General features: G+C 37.0%; 1 protein-coding gene across 1 annotated transcript; it reads right to left on the bottom strand.

Moving 5' to 3' along the window:
* Positions 1–7258: 7258 nt before the first annotated feature.
* On the bottom strand, positions 7259–9019 carry LOC127351180 (C-C motif chemokine 18-like). The gene is made up of 3 exons (XM_051378473.1): positions 8860–9019; positions 8624–8750; positions 7259–7641 (listed from the first exon to the last, which is right to left on the bottom strand). The coding sequence occupies exons 1-3, from the start codon at positions 8921–8923 to the stop codon at positions 7506–7508; spliced, it is 327 nt and encodes a 108-aa protein (XP_051234433.1). The 5' UTR covers positions 8924–9019; the 3' UTR covers positions 7259–7505.
* Positions 9020–16088: the final 7069 nt, after the last annotated feature.

Here is a 16088-nt window from a genome sequence, read left to right on the forward strand (position 1 = left end):
GATTTGGTTTCAACAGTGGTGTCCTCCTCCAGTCGTCTTTCATTCAGTCCACTTTGGCTCAAACAGCGATAGAAGGCGCGATCTGACACTGATGTACCTTGACCTCGGAGTTAACCTCTAATCTTCAATTTTTCATCAATTTTCCTTGTCCGGGGAGGTCGGCTACAGTCCTGTGGACCTTAAACTTCTGAATAATATGTGTAACTGTAGTCAGAGGAACATCAAGCTGCTTGTAGATGGTCTTATAGCCTTTAGCTTTAACATACTTGTCTATTGTCTATTAAATGACTACAGACCTGTTGCCCTCACCTCTGTGGTCATGAAGTCTTTTGAGCGCCTTGTGCTCTCCCATCTGAAAGCCATAATGGACCCTCTCCTGGACCCCCTGCAGTTCGCCTACAGAGCCAACAGGTCTGTAGACGACGCAGTAAACATGGCCCTGCACTTCACCCTCCAGCATCTGGACTCCCCAGGAACCTACGCCAGGATCCTGTTTGTGGACTTCAGCTCTGCGTTCAACACCATCATCCCTGCTCTGCTACAGGACAAGCTCTCCCAGCTCACTGTGCCTGACTCCACCTGCAGGTGGATCACAGACTTCCTGTCTGACAGGAAACAGCATGTGAAGCTGGGGAAAAATGTCTCTGACTCCCAGACCATCAGCACCGGATCCCCTCAGGGCTGCGTTCTTTCTCCTCTGCTCTTCTCCCTGTATACTAACAGCTGCACCTCCAGTCACCAGTCCGTCAGGCTCCTGAAGTTCGCGGATGACACCTCCCTCATTGGGCTCATCTCTGGTGGAGATGAGTCCGCCTATAGATGGGAGTTTGACCATCTGGTGACCTGGTGCAACCAGAACAACCTGGAGCTAAACGCTCTAAAAACAGTGGAGATGGTTGTGGACTTTAGGAAGAACCCAGCCCCACCCGCCCCCATCATCCTGTGTGACTCCCCAGTTGACTCTGTGGAGTCCTTCCGCTTTCTGGGTACCATTATCACCCAGGACCTCAAGTGGGAGCTGAACATCTCTCTAAGAAAGCCCAGCAGAGGATGTACTTCCCTGCGGCAGCTGAAGAAGTTCAACCTGCCAAAGACGATGATGGTGCACTTCTACACTGCCATCATCGAGTCCATCCTCACCTCATCTATCACCATCTGGTACGCTGCGGCCACTGCCAAGGACAAGGGCAGACTGCAGCGTATCATTCGATCAGCTGAGAAGGTGATCGGCTGCAATCTGCCATCCCTCCAGGACCTGTACGTCTCTAGGACCAGGAAGCGTGCAGGTAAGATTGTGGCTGAGCCCTCCCACCCCGGTCACAATCTCTTTGAGATACTTCCCTCTGGCAGGAGGCTGCGGTCCATCAGGACTAAAACGTCTCGCCATAAAAACAGTTTCTTCCCGTCGGCAGCTGGCCTCCTTAACAAGGCCCGGATTACCCACTGTCATTGACTCTTATACCCACCCTGTATATAAAGTATGCATTACATTAATGCACCCACGTTCTTCTGCACAGCTTTCTCTTTCTCTTCTTATCTTTATCTATTTATTTTTTGAAAGTACTTTATTTTCCTGTGTGATTTCTGTGTGATTTGAATAATTGTATATTTGTATATTTGTATTTGTATATGTTTATATTTATATGCACCAACTGCACCAGGTCACATTCCTCGTAGGCATAAAAACCTACTTGGCAATAAACAAATTCTGATTCTGATTCTGATATAACTCTCTCCTTAGCTTTGGTACACACCATCAGCACACTGACTACATTTCACAGACAGACAGACTGATTACAAGTCTGAAGACACCTGTGATGCTAATAACAGTACACACCTTAGTTTAACATCCCTATGGTCAAAGTATTTTCAATGTTTCCTAGGTGGTAACATTATTTATGTCCAGGCCAGTTTCATTAGTTTGTTTTTTTAAATGATTCTTTTGAACCACAATTCAAAAGCAATGTCTGATTAAGTTTTATTTATTATTACTTTTGTCAGTTTTAAGTTATTTTAGTGACCATTGTTGGTTTTTCTTTCTTTAACAGAATTGTACCAACAGTGTGTAAATAAATATATATATTTATATATTTCTGCAAACATTAAGAAAAGGACTTTTAATCACACAGCAACAGTAAAATCATACATTGTACATTACCAACAACCATTATTTTAATGACATATAATGCATGTAATGAGTATTATTTTATTAACTTTATGTTAAATTAACTACTCTCTTATGTTCTGTATTCACTGCTTGAGATACTGGGTCATTATTCTGAAGACGTGATCTGTAATTCTGTGAATGTATTTACAGTTCTGGTTGTTTTAGTGCTGCTGAGTTCACAGTTAATGTGAATGAGTAAGGAAGGAACTCTTTGAATCGTTATGTTTCTCACTTCCTCGTTTGTTACCATGAACAATTCTGTTGATGAATTCTAAGACTTCAAAATCCTGTTCCTCAGAAGAAGTTGAAGTTCCCTTGAACAGTAACAACTTAAATACTGACTGCATGTACCAATTATAACTTAATAGTTTTAGTATGTGATAAATGTTCTCTTTATTATGTAAAAACAGCTGCATTTTGTAATAAATTATTACATATTGTGGTGGATGTTACAAAATGTGGAAGTCTTTTTTTTAAAATGAGCTTTATTTTGAAGGTTTTTGGATGTTTTTGGGGAGTTTCCTGTCAACAGACCGCTGCAGGATAATAATAGACAATAAGTTTGTCTGTATTTGTAAAACAATAACAAGCTGAGCTTCACTGTTAAAAATGTCAAACTGACATCAAGAAATGTATTTAGAAAAACACTAAAATTCAACATTAAATTCAAGAAAACTAACTTTTTGTCATCAGATTTTACTGCAGTTAACTATTGCATTGAAAATATAAATACTGAATATAAAATGTAGTTTATGGAACTTACATTGAATCTTATAATTATTGTAGAAATGATGCACGACTGATAGTTTTCAAATTAAGGTTTTAAGTTCCACCTGCAGCACTCCAAAGTACCATTTTTTTATTGTTATAGCTGTATAACATGTGTACAGATGAAGACATCCATTTTGGTTGGTTATGACATAATACATCATATTAAATTGCATTCATGCTGTTTATTACACAATGCGGTTTTATTACATAATGTGTTGTTACATTATGTTTTGCAGACACAGACTCAGAGGTAAGATGATGAAGATGGATTGGATCAGATTAAAAGATTCAAACAAGGTTTTTATTGATTTATCTGACTTAAGTAGTAATAATAGTACAATTAGTACAACAAGAAGTAATAGTAGTAGTATAAGTGGCAGTTATTAGTAATATTATATATGGCATTAGATCAGTACAGTGTACCTTACTGTCTTCTAGCAGCAGTAGCACTACTAGTAAAAGCACTTTAGTCACATTGTTGTGATTACGTAATTTTCACTTCCTCGTCTTCTGAGAAAAAAATGTAATACAGAAAGACATTAAGTGTAAATATGTTTTACTTCATTATTCTAGATATAAGATACTATGATTTAATGAGGAAACAGAGAGAAGTGAAACAACATCACTCATTCAGCCTCTTTTTCTTGTTCCAGTAACGTTCAGTATGAAAGAACATAATAAGTTGTGTTAATATATTCATGATTTCACTCAGATAGTCCAAAAGAGGAACACAAAGTATTTACATAAGGAAGGAAGGTTTTTAATATACAAGAGAGCAAAGTACATTGTTACTGTACTTATGTAGTTTACATTTTACACAAATATCTGTCCTTTCTGCTCCTTACATTTTCAAAACAGGCTTGTTACTTTACCGTTTATACATTTTAGTTGAATTATGCATTTATTACTTTATTTTAGCATCATTGCACAACCTCCAAACATCGAGGCTGGTGCATATTGTTCATAACAGACGTAATGTGACGAAAACGGACGAGAAAGGGAAAATTGTCCTTCAGAGAAACCAGTCCTTTTTTTACTTGTACTTGAGTAAATAATTTGTATTTCTACTTTCACTAAAGTTTCTATACTTCTACTTAAATAAAGAGTGTGCATACTTTTGCCACGTCTGCAACAGAAAGAGTAGTGGGCCGAGGGTGATTCTCTGAGGGACCCCAGAGTTTGACAAACTGAAGTTTGGCCTGATGATGGCGCTGGAGGAAAAGTCGGTGGATCACCAAAGTTTTTTGGAACAACAACTGAACAGCTCCCCCTTGTGGAGAGTCTGCAAACTACTGAAGATTAACTTTTTAGTCAAGTATTGTATTTTTAAAGGATGTTACATTATAAACATACAAAACATACTGAACCACAAACAATAAGAAGCATTATTGGAGATGAAATCCACAATATAAAGTAGTTTGATTTAGTTTTAAACACTTTAAAATGGGTCCATATATCAAAAGTACTTTTATGTGTAAACTTGAAGCTATTTTCTTGTAAGCAAACAGCTTTCTTTAAATACTGTACATTGTCAAGTTGTCAGTTTACCTAAATCATCATGAAAACCACCACTGGGTACTTTAAGGACATAACACTGTGCTAATATTTGTACTTAAAGCTTGCAAAACAGTATTTTTACTTTAAAACTGTGATATTACACCTTTTTCTTAAAGCTGCAGGAGGAAACTTTTATAAAACAGTTTTGTCTCAGAAACTTTATCCTGACAGTCGTACATGAGACAGATAATCTGAGGATAAATCAGGTTCCTCGGGCTCCTGATGGCATAGATGAGAGCAGGAATATGTCACTTTCCTCTTCACAGGTTAGTTAACGATGTTACTGAGTAAATGTCTGTAGATTGAAAAGAATCAGTAAAGAGTCTCACTGTGGAAATAAAGTTTTTTCTTCCTTAAAAGAGCTGTTTTTTGAATTGAGTTTGGTTTGACAGTTTGAAGCAGAGGGTATTTTAACCGTTATAACTTATAAACTGAGCTGACCGACCTTCTGATAATGAACCTTGTAAATAGCAGAAAGTAACGTCGGATTGTTTTTCCACTTCTCCTGGCTCGTGGCCGGGGCCATGGCGCAATACCAAATTAAACAACCAATCAGAGCCGAGGGGGAGGAGGGGCCTTGTTTGCTGTGTTACGACTGTCAGGATACAGTGACAGCAAATATGATAGAAACTTATCTATTTAATAAAAGTTAACCTCCTGTAGCTGCAAGTTAAGGAAACTGAGAAACAATTTATCTCATTACAAACTTTTAAAATGCGAAATCACTGCAGCAGCAACAGAGAACATAATCTAATGCATCGTCTGTATATACTTACATAACTGCCTTGACTGGACAGTGACTGGGGTTCATCGCCATGTGTCTCACCCTCCCTCTAGGAATTATGATGGCGTTGTAACTTTGACAACATTGTTGCTGAAACAAAGCCTGTACTGTGACTGAAGCTGTGAACAACACACATACATACATTTAACTCACATTTAACACTAAACACAGTTTATATGAACAGAGGAATCAATCAGAATCACTGACCTGTAGAGCTGTGTTGCAGGAAGCAGATCAGAGTCAGAAGCACGAGAGTCACCAGAGTCTTCATGTTTCCACTGACAGAGAGAGAAGAGCTGCTGTTTGTGATGAAAAGTCTTCAGTGTTCAGGGTTGATGTGATGTTTGAGACCTGCTCGGGGTTCCCTTTATATACAGCTGATGATCATTCATTACCTCCGCCCCCCGTCTCTTTCTACTCCTCCTTTCTCAGAGACTTGCCACAAAAGCTGTTTTCAGCTTCACAGACAAAAAGGTATAAACTTGTAAAAGTTTTAAAAAGAATATAATGCAGGTTTTCACTGCCATTCAGTACTTATATATATATTTCTGCCGACATTAAGAAAAGGACTTTGGTGCTTAAAGCCTGTGCCCCCCAGCTATGTGGAGTTCATCACCATGTCTTCAACTTGAGTCTCCAAAGGGTTCCTGTGGTGTGGAAGACATCCTGCCTCATTCCTGTGTCAAAGATACCAGGATACCCTGTGTCCCAGTGGCTCTAAGGACTACAGACTGGTGGCATTGACCTCCCACATCATGAAGACCCTAGAGAGACTGGTTCTGGAGCAGCTACGGCCCGTGGTCAAACCTCACCTGGACCCACTCCAGTTCGCCTACCAGCCCCGACTAGGAGTTGAGGACGCCATCATCTTCCTGCTCAATCGCATCTACACCCACCTGGACAAGCCGGTTGGTATATTAAAGGAAAAAAGCTATGTTGGCGATGTTGATGCAGTCACCAGGCAGCTCAATGCAAATTAAAAGCCACCTACAAGACATGTAATGGTCAACACCTGGAAGCTTCACATGAGCTAAAACCTAAAGCTGCAGTGAAGACTAGCACGGACAAGTCTACCAATGAAGTTTTGTACCTTGACCGTCATGCTTGAAGTAGTCCGGTACTTTCAAAGGTGAGCAAGGTGGTCTTGCGAGGTGGACAACATAAATGATGGCTCTGAGAGAACAATTCTCCTACAAGCTGCTGCTGAAAAGCTCAAACTAAAGGGGAAACCACAGTTCACCAGGACCTACAGATACTGCGTGGATCTTCTGTCACATTTACCATCTTCCTTGCTGACCACCATCAGAAAACATTCAAGATAAAGGGAGCCTTTACCTCAGCAAACGTGGCTTTAGCATGTAATCAGGGTGCTGCAAATCATATTGTCTTCAACTGTTCATTCAATTACTTGAGTCTTACTTACTTACGTGTCCTGCTAAGGTTCAGAGAGCACACTGTCACTGTAAGTAGCGACATAAAAGGCGTTTCATCAAGTGAGGCTGCTCCTAAAAGACCGTCCACAAAAGTGCTTCTATGTAGATAATCATCTATAAAGTGTGCCATCTCAAGTGGAGGCGTTGACGTTTGAGTCAGTGGGCTAGTAACATACCAGTAATCATAAGTCACTTGCCTAAAGAAGCCAGGTCAGAGATGAATGAGCTTTGGCTCAGTGAATCGTTGTAAGACCCAGAAGAGTTGCCCCTTGGGCTACACTGGATGTGTAAGACTGACACTTTGGCATATAGATATCAGCCATTTGACTGTCCTGAGACAACAATGAGAAACACCTACAGGGTTCTAGCCAAGCAGTATGACCCATTAGGTTTCATCATCCCCTACACCACAAGAGCAAAAGTGATTGACCCTCTATAAACACTGTTATTTAGTATAAATATTAAACAGCCCCACTGAAGGTCGCTCACTGTCTCCACTGAACTCTGGACTCACGGCCTCCAAAATAAAGCGAGCAGAACACTGAGTCAAAAAATAAAGCTTTTATTCAGAAAGGATCAGTGCATTGTGTAACAATAATACAGTTTAAATATTCTCCTGTAGTCTAATAAACATTAAATCAGGAATTAACTGTACATATTTGAAATATTATATAATGCTGCAGCTCTTATTTTCTCTGGTTGATGTCTTTAAAAAGGCATTTTGAGCTTTACTACAACCAAACTTTCTCACAATGTCAGTGACATAAATTATAATACAACAGGTTTCTCACACTTAGCACTTTATGACATTGAACGGGGGAGATGGAGACGTCTTGTTGGCTATCGACTTCTTGAAATCAGACAGCAGCTTCTGAGTCCATTTCGTGTTGGGATCAATACAAATCTTCTTATCACACGTGGTTGTGACTCTGTGAGAAACACATAATAAATATATATAGTTAGAAACACAAACAAAACAAAAACAAACATTTATTAATTTTATTTGCGTTCTATTGTTTCTATATTGATTTTTAGTCTTGTAAAATGTTATTTATTGTTGTTTATTTTGTATGAAAGGTTATTAGATTATTTTTACAATAACAACAATTATTAAAAAGTTGCATGGAGTTATTTTGTTTTAATGATGCATAAGAATAAATCTAATGTTGTAGTTTCTTCAGCTGGAGCTCATTTTATCTGATTTGTAAACATTTTCTAGATTAATCTTCTTCTTAAATGCTTCATTGTTTGTTAATTAGTCACTTTTTTATGTAAAATCCGAAATCTACAAAGTAATTAGTAACTATATCCTAAATGGTCTAAAATGTTGTAAAAGATGAGGTTAAGCCCTTAATAATTTTACTTTTTACAGAACCATCCAGGTCTGGATGTACAACGGAACAGCTCCCCCTTATGGAGAGTCTGCAAACAACTAAAGATTAACTTATAACAAAAATATAATTGTCATAATAATATTATTTAATTTAAAAGTGTGAACTTACAGTTGTTCTCAACGTAAACAGTTTCCTTTAAATACTGTACATTGTCAAGTTGTCAGTTTACCTAAATCATCATGAAAACCACCGCTGGGTACTTTAAGGACTTAATACTGTGCTAATATTTGTACTTAAAGCTTGCAAAACAGTATTTCTAATTTGTGATATTACACCGGAGGTAACTTATATAAAAATAAATTTTTGTCTCAGAAACTTTCACTATATCCTGTCAGTCAACCAATCAGAGCCGAGACAGACAGCTGATTGTTGATTTGAGGATACAGTGACAGCAAATATGACTCATAAGAACTTATATTTTTAACCTGCTGCAGCTTTAAATTAATAGACAAAAAAGCTTTTAAATGCAAAATCACAACAGAGAACATAATCTAATGCATCGTCTGTATATACTTACATAACTGCCTTGACTGGACAGTGACTGGGGCTCGACGCCACGTGTCTCACCCTCCCTCTAGGAATCATGGTGGCGTTGTATCCTTGACAACATCGTTGTTGAAACAAAGCCTGTACTGCGACTGGAGCTGTGAACACACACACATACATACATTAAACTCACATTTAACTCACATTTTACTCACATTTAACACTAAACACAGTTTATATGAACAGAGGAATCAATCAGTCACTGACCGGTAGAGCTGTGTTGCAGGAAGCAGATCAGAGTCAGAAGCACGACAGTCACCAGAGTCTTCATGTTTCCACTGTCAGAGAGAGAAGAGCTGCTGTTTGTGATGAAAAGTCTTCAGTGTTCAGGGTTGATGTGATGTTTGAAACCTGCTCGGGGTTCCCTTTATATACAGTTGCTGCCTCCTTTCATTGCTCCCCCCCCCCTGCCCTCTCCATCTCTTTCTACTTCTCCTTTCTCAGAGACTTGCCACAAAGCTTTTTTTCAGCTTTACAGAGAAAAGGTATAAACTTGTACAAGTAATTCTGAAAAACAAAAGAGGCTTGAAGAGAATATAATGCAGGTTTTCACTGTCATTCAGTACTTTTTATATCCTTATGATATTATATTATATATCCTTGTGTTAAAGAAAGGAAAACCCACAATGGTCACTGAAATAACTTGAAACTGACAGAACTAATAAATTAAAATTTACTGGAAATTAACTAATGAAAATCCGACATTGCTTTTGAATTGTGGCTCAACAGAATCATTTTAATAAACAAACTAATGAAACTGGCCTGGACCTTAATATTTTGGTGCACAACCTTTTGAGACAATCACTGCAATCAAGTAAAAGTTCCGTGAGCAAACTGCTCCAGACTGTTTCAGCTCCTTCCACAGATGTTCAATAGGATTTAGATCGGGGCTCATAGAAGGCCACTTCAGAATATTACAATGTTTTCCTCTTTTAGCTGTGTGTTTTGGGTCATTATCCTGTTGAAGGACTCATGACCTGCGACTGAGACCAAGCTTTCTGACACAGCACATTTCGCTCCAGAATGCCCTGATAGTCTTGAGATTTCATTGTACCCTCCACAGATTCAAAACATCCTGTGCCAGGTGCAGCAAAGCAGCCCCAAAAGATAACCAAGCCTCCTCCATGTTTCACGGATGTTCAGTGTTTTTTTCTTTGTATTGCTTCAGTTTTGCGTCTGTGAACATGGAGCTGATGTAACGTTTGTCTCATCTGTCCAAAGGATATTCTCCCAGAAGCTTTGTGGCTTGTCAATGTGCATTTTGGCAAATTCCAGTCTTGCTTTCTTTATGATTTGGTTTCAACAGTGGTGTCCTCCTCCAGTCGTCTTTCATTCAGTCCACTTTGGCTCAAACAGCGATAGAAGGCGCGATCTGACACTGATGTACCTTGACCTCGGAGTTCACCTCTAATCTTCAATTTGTCATCAATTTTCCTTGTCCAGGGAGGTCGGCTACAGTCCTGTGGACCTTAAACTTCTGAATAATATGTGTAACTGTAGTCAGAGGAACATCAAGCTGCTTGGAGATGGTCTTATAGCCTTTAGCTTTAACATGCTTGTCTATAACTCTCTCCTTAGCTTTGGTACACACCATCAGCACACTGACTACATTTCACAGACAGACTGACTGATTACAAGACACCTGTGATGTTAATAACAGTACACACCTTAACATCCCTATGGTCAAAGTATTTTCAATGTTTTATTTATTATTACTTTTGTCAGTTTTAAGTTATTTTAGTGACCATTGTTGGTTTTTCTTTCTTTAACAGAATTGTACCAACAGTGTGTAAATAAATATATATATTTATATATTTCTGCCAACATTAAGAAAAGGACTTTTAATCACACAGCAACAGTAAAATCATACATTGTACATTACCAACAACCATTATTTTAATGACATATAATGCATGTAATGAGTATTATTTTATTAACTTTATGTTAAATTAACTACTCTCTTATGTTCTGTATTCACTGCTTGAGATACTGGGTCATTATTCTGAAGACGTGATCTGTAATTCTGTGAATGTATTTACAGTTCTGGTTGTTTTAGTGCTGCTGAGTTCACAGTTAATGTGAATGAGTAAGGAAGGAACTCTTTGAACCGTTATGTTTCTCACTTCCTCGTTTGTTACCATGAATAATTCTGTTGATGAATTCTAAGACTTCAAAATCCTGTTCCTCAGAAGAAGTTGAAGTTCCCTTGAACAGTAACAACTTAAATACTGACTGCATACCAATTATAACTTAATAGTTTTAGTATGTGATAAATGTTCTCTTTATTATGTAAAAACAGCTGCATTTTGTAATAAATTACTACATATTGTGGTGGATGTTACAAAATGTGGAAGTCTTTTTTTTAAAATGAGCTTTATTTTGAAGGTTTTTGGATGTTTTTGGGGAGTTTCCTGTCAACAGACCGCTGCGGGATAATATTAGACAATAAGTTTGTCTGTATTTGTAAAACAATAACAAGCTGAGCTTCACTGTGAAAAATGTCAAACTGACATCAAGAAATGTATTTAGAAAAACACTAAAATTCAACATTAAATTCAAGAAAACTAACTTTTTGTCATCAGATTTTACTGCAGTTAACTATTGCATTGAAAATATAAATACTGAATATAAAATGTAGTTTATGGAACTTACATTGAATCTTATAATTATTGTAGAAATGATGCACGACTGATAGTTTTCAAATTAAGGTTTTAAGTTCCACCTGCAGCACTCCAAAGTACCATTTTTTTATTGTTATAGCTGTATAACATGTGTACAGATGAAGACATCCATTTTGGTTGGTTATGACATAATACATCATATTAAATTGTTTTCATTATAAAAAAAGTGCATCTCTTGTATTTTGTAATAACCACAAAATGTATTACACATTGCATTCATGCTGTTTATTACACAATGCGGTTTTATTACATAATGTGTTGTTACATTATGTTTTGCAGACACAGACTCAGAGGTAAGATGATGAAGATGGATTGGATCAGATTAAAAGATTCAAACAAGGTTTTTATTGATTTATCTGACTTAAGTAGTAATAATAGTACAATTAGTACAACAAGAAGTAATAGTAGTAGTATAAGTGGCAGTTATTAGTAATATTATATATGGCATTAGATCAGTACAGTGTACCTTATTGTCTTCTAGCAGCAGTAGCACTACTAGTAAAAGCACTTTAGTCACATTGTTGTGATTACGTAATTTTCACTTCCTCGTCTTCTGAGAAAAAAATGTAATACAGAAAGACATTAAGTGTAAATATGTTTTACTTCATTATTCTAGATATAAGATGCTATGATTTAATGAGGAAACAGAGAGAAGTGTAACAACATCACTCATTCAGCCTCTTTTTCTTGTTCCACTAACGTTCAGTATGAAAGAACATTTCACTCAGATAGTCCAAAAGAGGAACACAAAGTATTTACATAAGGAAGGAAGGTTTTTAATATACAAGAGAGCAAAGTACATTGTTACTGTACTTATGTAGTTTACATTTTACACAAATATCTGTCCTTTCTGCTCCTTACATTTTCAAAACAGGCTTGTTACTTTACCGTTTATACATTTTAGTTGAATTATGCATTTATTACTTTATTTTAGCATCATTGCACAACCTCCAAACATCGAGGCTGGTGCATATTGTTCATAACAGACGTAATGTGACGAAAACAGACGAGAAAGGGAAAATTGTCCTTCAGAGAAACCAGTCCTTTTTTTACTTGTACTGTCAATAATTAGTATTTCTACTTTCACTAAAGTTTCTATACTTCTACTTAAATAAAGAGTGTGCATACTTTTGCCACGTCTGCAACAGAAAGAGTAGTGGGCCGAGGGTGATTCTCTGAGGGACCCCAGAGTTTGACAAACTGAAGTTTGGCCTGATGATGGCGCTGGAGGAAAAGTCGGTGGATCACCAAAGTTTTTACAATTTATCCACAAAGTAACTTGAATATTTGTAGCAGGTTTTACAGCAATCTGTCTCATAGTGGTCAAGATAAGGATTGCTATCCTTAGACCCACGCTGCTAGCATGCTAGCAAAATATCAGCTTTTTGGACCTCGTCTGCATCACATTTTAACACTTTGAAGCAGTTAATGTTGCATGAGTACTTTTATTTTTGATACTTTAAGTACAATTTGCTGGTGTACTTTTACTGAAGTTGGATTTTTAATGCAGGACTTCTTTCATTGTGCTTGAAGATCTGAGCACTTCCTGAAGACTGTCAGACAAACTAAAATAAAAAGGGAAAATTGGACAGGCATAGATTAACAAGAATTCACAGTTGGAGGGACAACGTCTAAGAACTCTGATTCAGTTCTGAGGATGAGGAAATCTTTGCTTCTTACTCTGAATTTGAAATAAAGGAAGTTCTGCATGTTTACTTCCGAGTATGCAATATGTTCGTAGAAAGGCTGCTGAGAGATGAGGAAGTGAAAACAGAAAAAGAAAACAGCAGAGCTCGACAAAAGCATTAAGCACACAGGAAAAATCTTCTTTTTCCACACTATCTGGTGATATCATATATGCTTTATATTGAAACTGCTGCAGTCAGACAGACTTTGAACTGAACTAAAGAACACAAACTCTCAATATATACAAAGATAATGACTGGCATTGTACATGGTTAGTTCAAGTGTAGCATACTAGAGTCGAGTATCGGTACACATATTGTTACATAATGTTGTAGTTAAAAAAAGGCCTGTTTTAGAGCAAAAGGTTGAGCTTCTATGCCACGCCACGGAAACACTGTTTGACAAAAACCTCAAGATTTTGATAAGATTTCATCATGAACTTCTTTAGAGCGCACCCATCAAATTTAAAGTCGATCTGATCAAGTCCCTAGGAGGAGTTTGATCAAATATAAGGCCTGGAAATGGCAGAAACTGCAAAACAAAACATTTGCCGCGTCACGATGGCCACAGCGGTCAGCGAAAACTCCCAAAATTCAAAACATGTCATCATCAACTTCTTAAGGGTCTTCTGACCAAACTTCAGCTGGATTTAGATCCACCTGCTAGAAGTAGTACATAAAAGTATAAATAATGTTATATATTTATATATAATTTCTGCTCTGAAGATGAGGGAACGTGTTCGGTGCTTTTTGGTGCAGATTGGATGAAGAACACTGAAGTTATCATCGACAGAGCAGAGCTGCACTGTAATAAACATTAACTCCACAGTTATGTTGCACAATCGATTTAGATTAAAAACATTTGACACAGTGCTGAAGACATCTGACATCAGAGGACTCAGTTCCCTGTAATTCCAAAAACATAAAATACTGTAGTAAAAGTTGCGTATAGAGGAAACAATGAATGAACTGTGACGTTTAAACATGAAGTTTGTGTTCATGGAAGAAATTTGTGTTCCCAGTGGAGGAGGAAGTATTGATATTGTAGAAATATTCTATTACAAGTAAAAGTACAAAAGTATAAGAACTATAAAAAATTAAAAAGTACTTATATGCAGAATGTCCCATTTCATAATAAACACGAGTTAAGGTTACATGTGATTATCTTATAGAATATGACGCTTTGCTGTTGTTTAAACTAACCACCAATATATAAAGTAGTTAAAATTAGCTCAACTTTAAACATCTACACATTAATGCAGCGATAATATTTATCCAGAGACATCAGACATACAAGTGAAACACTGACAGCGAACACTGATTTTCATACTTTAAGTTTAACCCTTCTGTCTGTAAACTGATGACTCCGATTCATTATTACCACCTAGAGGCTGATTTTGGTATGTAGGGAGATATATATATGGTCAAAAGTTAGTGGACATTTAGATTAAAGTTTTAAAGACTACATTGTCATTTTTATTCACATTTAAAGGAACCGTCTGCCCCTCCACTTCATTTTGTTTTTGTTGTTTACAGTTTACTGACTTTAAACACACCTAACAGTTTGAAAAATCATCAGATCGGTGGAGTCTCAAACTCAATTTCTTTGTATTTTTATATCAAAATCCAACCATTTTCTTCCATAAGCATGAACTAACTGATTTCAACCAATCCTGACATTCACCCGTCAATCAATCTTCAACTTTTAGCCACACAGAGTGAAGAAACAGGAAATAACAAAGAGACGGCGCTAATAAAAGGACATATTTAACATATGTCCTACTGTATATTACTGGGGGACATCCCTACACAGCCTGTTGTACACAGACTGCTTCACACATCACTTAATAATTAACTCTTCTACACCCCAGTGTAGAAATAATGTGTTATAGTAATGACTCATTTCACAATCATATATATTATTGGATTATAATTATTGATGCATTAATCACTTTAATGTGAATTAGTTTTTCATTACTTTACTTATTGCTGCGTAGCTTGTGAGTTTATTTGTTGGTTATATTTTCTACCATTAAATCAAAACCTGGAGAGTTTTAAAGTAAATGTAGTAGAAGTAGAAAATAGCAGAAAAAGGAAATACTTCATTAAAGAACAATTAACTCAAAGTTAAACTTGAGTAAATGTGGTTTTCCACCACCAGAAGTAAAGTTCTTCCACATCCTGAAGTTTGCACATCGCCTACAGATGGGAGATTGACCATCTGGTGACGTGGTGCAGCCAGAACAACCTGGAGCTAAACCCTCTGAAAACAGTGGAGATGGTTGTGGCTGACCCCTGCCACCCCGGTCACAAACTCTTTGAACCTCTCCCCTCTGGCAGTAGGCTGCGGTCCATCAGGACCAAAACCTCTCACCACAAAAACAGTTTCTATCCGTCTGCAGCCTCATTAATAACTGTCACTGACTCTTATACCCACTCTGTATATATAAATTACATTAATGCAATCCTGTTTTCTGCAGTTTTCTTTCTTTCTATCTATCTATCTTTATTCATTTATATTTTAAAAATACGATTTGTATATTTTATGCACCAATTGCAGACAAATTCCTTGTAGGTTTAAAAACTTACTTGGCAATAAACCTAATTCTGATTCTGACAAAACTGTGAAAACACGACAAATTAAATCAAATGCACATTAATATATTTACATTTTGGAAGAAAAAACAACAACCAGAGTTTAATTTTAATCTTTTTATTGGTTAGGTCATCCTAATTCAATTCAAATAATTAAATTAAAAGTTATTTTAAATATCGTCTTCAAAGAGCAAAAAGCGTAACTGAAACCAAAAACTCATTCACACACACACACACACACACACACACACACACACACATCATTTAAAATATGAAAAAACAAAAGAACAAATCAAGATTCTTCCTAAAAACACTCAAATCACAAAGTCAAATGATAATAATTGAAATGAAAACACAAACTATACACAACTGAACCTATGAATCTTTAAAGAACTGGTGCAACTTGGGCCAGAACAAACACACCGGTGCACTCGTTTATGTTTCTCCCGTCAGGTGAGCCGTCAGTCCGTCTTTC

The sequence above is a fragment of the Dicentrarchus labrax genome, unplaced genomic scaffold (assembly GCF_905237075.1).
Source record: "Dicentrarchus labrax unplaced genomic scaffold, dlabrax2021, whole genome shotgun sequence".
In the NCBI taxonomy this organism is placed as follows: Eukaryota; Metazoa; Chordata; class Actinopteri; family Moronidae; genus Dicentrarchus; species Dicentrarchus labrax.

What these genes read in the sequence shown, in the direction of transcription:
- LOC127351180 (XM_051378473.1), bottom strand. Translation starts at nt 8,923, where the DNA reads ATGAAGACTCTGGTGACTGTCGTGCTTCTGACTCTGATCTGCTTCCTG. An exon ending in CCTGCAACACAGCTCTACCG is followed by an intron (nt 8,751 to 8,859) that starts GTCAGTGACTGA and finishes GTGTGTTCACAG; the next exon opens with CTCCAGTCGCAGTACAGGCT. An exon ending in TGTCCAGTCAAGGCAGTTAT is followed by an intron (nt 7,642 to 8,623) that starts GTAAGTATATAC and finishes TGTTTCTCACAG; the next exon opens with AGTCACAACCACGTGTGATA.